Source organism: Drosophila serrata, unplaced genomic scaffold, assembly GCF_035046125.1.
Source record: "Drosophila serrata isolate PLE 108 unplaced genomic scaffold, ASM3504612v1 contig_251, whole genome shotgun sequence".
Classification (NCBI taxonomy): Eukaryota; Metazoa; Arthropoda; class Insecta; order Diptera; family Drosophilidae; genus Drosophila; species Drosophila serrata.
In genome coordinates this window covers 415,813-421,812 of record NW_028257149.1, presented here as the reverse complement: position 1 = coordinate 421,812, position 6,000 = coordinate 415,813, and the positions used below count along the sequence as shown (strand labels likewise).

Sequence of the window (6,000 nt, the reverse complement as noted above, 5' to 3'; positions counted from 1 at the left end):
AGCATACTTTTCTGCATATTGTAGACAGGGGCTCTGTTTGAAATACATTGGTCCCAAAAGATGCAAATCTAGGAACCCAACATAACTTGCTGCATATAATAATATAATCCAGACATTTTTGCTTTTTAATTTTCCTAAGACCGTTGAGCAATGTTCTGCAGCCCAAAACAGTGTACTATCATTTATCGGCACAATATTTTTTGCTCCGCGAAAGTAGGCAATAAAAAAAATAGTAGAGAGTAGCTAAACGTTAGGGACATTATGGTGCATCTTTTGGGCTGAATTATAATGAGAGCGGAAGTGACAATACATGGCATACATTTGCGCTGAGCTTAGACCGGAAGCACAGATTTTAATATAATAATCGCTAGCCTATTGAATTTCCAGGACGGAGGAAGGGGAAAAGGGAGGGTTCCTCCTATAATATATGGATCTATCTGATCACAGGTTAAACAACGCCCATCGGAATCAGCTAGAACAAGCCGAGCGAGGCTGCTGTCCCAGAACGGAAGAACACAAGCAGGAGGAACAGGAGGATCTCCAATATAAATATAACATTACATTCATTTTCTTATAAATTCAAGTTTTAAATAAAAACAAAAATTGTACAAAACAAATTAAAAAAGACGGAGTCATTTTTAGGCCAAAGTCAAAATTGTTAAATGAAAAGAAACCATTTTATGTTTATAATCCATATACGGAAAAGCCTTTCCAAGCCGTTTCTAATAAATTAATGTCTTATATAAAATAAACTCTGCGTAATTGAAAAGGAACCATTTAATAAATAAATAACACATCTTTCGAACCAAAGTAATGGCTGAATATTCGAATCGTCAAAAGGTGAACAGCAAGAAATTAAAAACAAAAAGTTAGAGACGAAGAAAATCGCAACACAGTCAAATACAATAAATCAAATAAATACAAATTAATAAACAAAATCCGAATGGAAAAATAAAAAAAATATGTGACTTCACGGGCAGTACAATATGAAGTGAGCCTAGGGCCCGCTGGCGTGCTTTTTATACAGGGACCAAATGGGATCAGTGTGACTGTGGCTGTTCTTACTGCTGACGCGTTTTCGATGGCTGCCGATAGTTGCCTTTGTTGATAAAGGATACAAACTGGAACTTATCGGATCCGAAATTCGAATTCTACGATATATTGAAAAGCATTTTATGAAAGAATCAAAGCACTCCTTGAAAAAGTTGTTTAAGGCTGTTTCAGATTTCATATTTCAGATTTCATATTTCAAGTAATATTTTCTCGTGTGAAACTTTTTAAACGGGATTTTCTCAGGGCTTCATCGAAGAAGTATGGATTTTGAGACCAGCATGACCACCTCCCTCGCAAATCTTTCGGAGGAGGAGCTCAAGCATCAAGGCGACTGCTTGTTCAAAGATCGCAAGTTTGAAGATGCCATAAAGAGCTACTCGGCAGCCTTGGTAAGTATTCAAAAGTTGTATGAACGATTGAAAATCTAAAAAGAACATACACAGAAATACTTTCCAAAACTAAACCCCTTAAGAATAAGAACAACAATGAGATACTATATTTAAAAACGTTGTATTTCTTTGATTTGCAGAATATTGACCCCTCCAACTATCATCTCCTTATGGATCGGGCCATGTGCCACGAAAAGCTCAAGCAATGGGAGCTATTTGTCCAGGATTGGCGTCGTGCCCTGAACATCAAGTCACAACGTCTATTTGCAGCCGGACTATTGATGGGCGCCAATGTTATGGACTGTGAGAACATTGAGGACGCCACCAAGTGCTTGGAGACCGGTTAGTTAATATAGAAATATGAACTGAACAAATTAATAACCGGGATGGCAATGAATATTATTTCAGCTCTTGGCGTGGCCAAGAAAGAAGTCGCTAGCAACACTACAGATGTTGCTGTGAAGTTGGAAAAGGCTCGCAAGAAGAATTGGATCGACTTTCAGTCGAAAGAGATACAACAAGAAACAAAAATGCTTCTCCATATGAATGAGTAACAATTTAAAAAAGAAACCTCCGTTTTAGTTAATCAATATTTCTTATATATACCAAATGTTTACAGTTTATTGAGGGCCGATGAAAATAATCGCTTGTCGGAATTGACGAAAAATACCAACAATTTGCCAGAAGATGAGCTGCAGATGCAAAAGCAACAAATTCAACAGGAATGTGTAAGTTTCTCTTTATTTTTTACTCATTTTTTATATATATTTTTTGTTTTATTGTTATGCGAATCGAACTAACTGAGTTGATTATTAATGACAAAATTGCAAAACTATAAGGGTACACAAACTTCGGACCGAAACCGAAAATGGTTTCTTTTCTTGTATTAATATAATTTCCGACCCTATAAATCAGATATATTCCTTCCGGCACCTTTCCTTTTTTTTAAAAAATGGGAAATTTCGGAGATGGCTTAAAAGATTCGCCTGTAGATGCTGATCAAGAATATATATGATTTATAGGGTCGAAAATGACTCCTTCACTTTCTTTTAAGCTTCTGATTGAAGGTCCATTCCCAATTTTGTACCGATATTAACAATATTTTTATTTGAAATTTTTCGACAAATCAAATTTTAAAAATCTCATAACTAGGCCAAAAATGCATTAATTTCAATTCGGAAAGCGGCCGTATGCAATTTTTTAGCAGGTTAACAAAACTGCATACTCCATTTAAAATGTGAATTTTTTGCCGATTTTCGCAAGTTTTCATGATGTAACCCCTTTCCTTTTTTTAAAAAAATGGCAAATTTCGGAGAAAAATTTTTTTCGGCCGGAGATGGCTTAAAAGATTCGCCTGTAGATGCTGATCAAGAATATATATGATTTATAGGGTCGGAAATGACTCCTTCACTTTCTTTTAAGCTTCTGACTGAAGGCCCATTCCCAATTTTGTACCGATATTAACGATATTATTATATGAAATTTTTCGACAAATCAAATTTTAAAAATCTCATAACTAGGCCAAAAATGCATTAATTTCAATTCGGAAAGCGGCCGTATGCAATTTTTTAGCAGGTTAATAAAACTGCATACTCAATTTAAAATGTGAATTTTTGGCCGATTTTCGCAAATTTTCATGATGTAACCCCTTTCCTTTTTTTTAAAAAATGGGAAATTTCGGAGAAAAATTTTTTTCGGCCGGAGATGGCTTAAAAGATTCGCCTGTAGATGCTGATCAAGAATATATATGATTTCTAGGGTCGGAAATGACTCCTTCACTTTCTTTTAAGCTTCTGAATAAAGGTCCATTACCATTTTTGTACCGATATTAACAATATTTTTATTTGAAATTTTTCGACAAATCAAAATTTAAAAATCTCATAACTAGGCCAAAAATGCATTAATTTCAATTCGGAAAGCGGCCGTATGCAATTTTTTAGCAGGTTAACAAAACTGCATACTCCATTTAAAATGTGAATTTTTGGCCGATTTTCGCAAATTTTCATGATGTAACCCCTTTCCTTTTTTTTAAAAAATGGGAAATTTCGGAGAAAAATTTTTTTCGGCCGGAGATGGCTTAAAAGATTCGCCTGTAGATGCTGATCAAGAATATATATGATTTATAGGGTCGGAAATGACTCCTTCACTTTCTTTTAAGCTTCTGAATAAAGGTCCATTACCATTTTTGTACCGATATTAACAATATTTTTATTTGAAATTTTTCGACAAATCCAAATTTAAAAATCTCATAACTAGGCCAAAAACGCATTAATTTCAATTCGGAAAGCGGCCGTATGCAATTTTTTAGCAGGTTAACAAAACTGCATACTCCATTTAAAATGTGAATTTTTGGCCGATTTTCGCAACTTTTCATGATGTAACCCCTTTCCTTTTTTTTTTAAAAATGGGAAATTTCGGAGAAAAATTTTTTTCGGCCGGAGATGGCTTAAAAGATTCGCCTGTAGATGTTGATCAAGAATATATATGATTTATAGGGTCGGAAATGACTCCTTCACTTTCTTTTAAGCTTCTGAATAAAGGTCCATTACCATTTTTGTACCGATATTAACAATATTTTTATTTGAAATTTTTCGACAAATCAAAATTTAAAAATCTCATAACTAGGCCAAAAACGCATTAATTTCAATTCGGAAAGCGTCCGTATGCAATTTTTTAGCAGGTTAACAAAACTGCATACTCCATTTAAAATGTGAATTTTTGGCCGATTTTCGCAAATTTTCATGATGTAACCCCTTTCCTTTTTTTTAAAAAATGGGAAATTTCGGAGAAAAATTTTTTTCGGCCGGAGATGGCTTAAAAGATTCGCCTGTAGATGCTGATCAAGAATATATATGATTTATAGGGTCGGAAATGACTCCTTCACTTTCTTTTAAGCTTCTGAATAAAGGTCCATTACCATTTTTGTACCGATATTAACAATATTTTTATTTGAAATTTTTCGACAAATCCAAATTTAAAAATCTCATAACTAGGCCAAAAATGCATTAATTTCAATTCGGAAAGCGGCCGTATGCAATTTTTTAGCAGGTTAACAAAACTGCATACTCCATTTAAAATGTGAATTTTTGGCCGATTTTCGCAAATTTTCATGATGTAACCCCTTTCCTTTTTTTTAAAAAATGGGAAATTTCGGAGAAAAATTGTTTTCCCCCGGAGATGGCTTAAAAGATTCGTATGTAGATGCTGATCAAGAATATATATGATTTATAGGGTCGGAAATGACTCCTTCACTTTCTTTTAAGCTTCTGAATAAAGGTCCATTACCATTTTTGTACCGATATTAACAATATTTTTATTTGAAATTTTTCGACAAATCAAAATTTAAAAATCTCATAACTAGGCCAAAAATGCATTAATTTCAATTCGGAAAGCGGCCGTATGCAATTTTTTAGCAGGTTAACAAAACTGCATACTCCATTTAAAATGTGAATTTTTGGCCGATTTTCGCAAATTTTCATGATGGTACCCCTTTCCTTTTTTTAAAAAAATGGGAAATTTCGGAGAAAAATTTTTTTCGGCCGGAGATGGCTTAAAAGATTCGCCTGTAGATGCTGATCAAGAATATATATGATTTATAGGGTCGGAAATGACTCCTTCACTATCTTTTAAGCTTCTGAATAAAGGTCCATTACCATTTTTGTACCGATATTAACAATATTTTTATTTGAAATTTTTCGACAAATCCAAATTTAAAAATCTCATAACTAGGCCAAAAATGCATTAATTTCAATTCGGAAAGCGGCCGTATGCAATTTTTTAGCAGGTTAACAAAACTGCATACTCCATTTTAAATGTAAATTTTTGGCCGATTTTCGCAAATTTTCATGATGGTACCCCTTTCCTTTTTTTAAAAAAATGGGAATTTTCGGAGAAAAATTTTTTTCGGCCGGAGATGGCTTAAAAGATTCGCCATTTAAAATGTGAATTTTTGGCCGATTTTCGCAAATTTTCATGATGTAACCCCTTTCCTTTTTTTTAAAAAATGGGAAATTTCGGAGAAAAATTTTTTTCGGCCGGAGATGGCTTAAAAGATTCGCCTGTAGATGCTGATCAAGAATATATATGATTTATAGGGTCGGAAATGACTCCTTCACTTTCTTTTAAACTTCTGAATAAAGGTCCATTACCATTTTTGTACCGATATTAACAATATTTTTATTTGAAATTTTTCGACAAATCCAAATTTAAAAATCTCATAACTAGGCCAAAAATGCATTAATTTCAATTCGGAAAGCGGCCGTATGCAATTTTTTAGCAGGTTAACAAAACTGCATACTCCATTTTAAATGTAAATTTTTGGCCGATTTTCGCAAATTTTCATGATGGTACCCCTTTCCTTTTTTTAAAAAAATGGGAAATTTCGGAGAAAAATTTTTTTCGGCCGGAGATGGCTTAAAAGATTCGCCTGTAGATGCTGATCAAGAATATATATGATTTATAGGGTCGGAAATGACTCCTTCACTATCTTTTAAGCTTCTGAATAAAGGTCCATTACCATTTTTGTACCGATATTAACAATATTTTTATTTGAAATTTT

At 33.6% G+C, this 6,000-nt stretch overlaps 1 protein-coding gene across 1 annotated transcript in view; it reads left to right on the top strand.

Moving 5' to 3' along the window:
* Window positions 1-526: 526 nt before the first annotated feature.
* Window positions 527-6,000, top strand: part of LOC110182196 (E3 ubiquitin-protein ligase CHIP-like) — a 167,973-nt gene continuing 162,499 nt past the window's right edge. Inside the window, exons 1-4 of the mRNA XM_020950209.2 lie at window positions 527-1,442; window positions 1,583-1,784; window positions 1,851-1,992; window positions 2,062-2,170. Of these exons, the coding sequence (XP_020805868.1) occupies window positions 1,314-1,442; window positions 1,583-1,784; window positions 1,851-1,992; window positions 2,062-2,170 (582 nt within the window). The 5' untranslated portion in view covers window positions 527-1,313. The remainder of the gene's footprint in view (window positions 1,443-1,582; window positions 1,785-1,850; window positions 1,993-2,061; window positions 2,171-6,000) is intronic.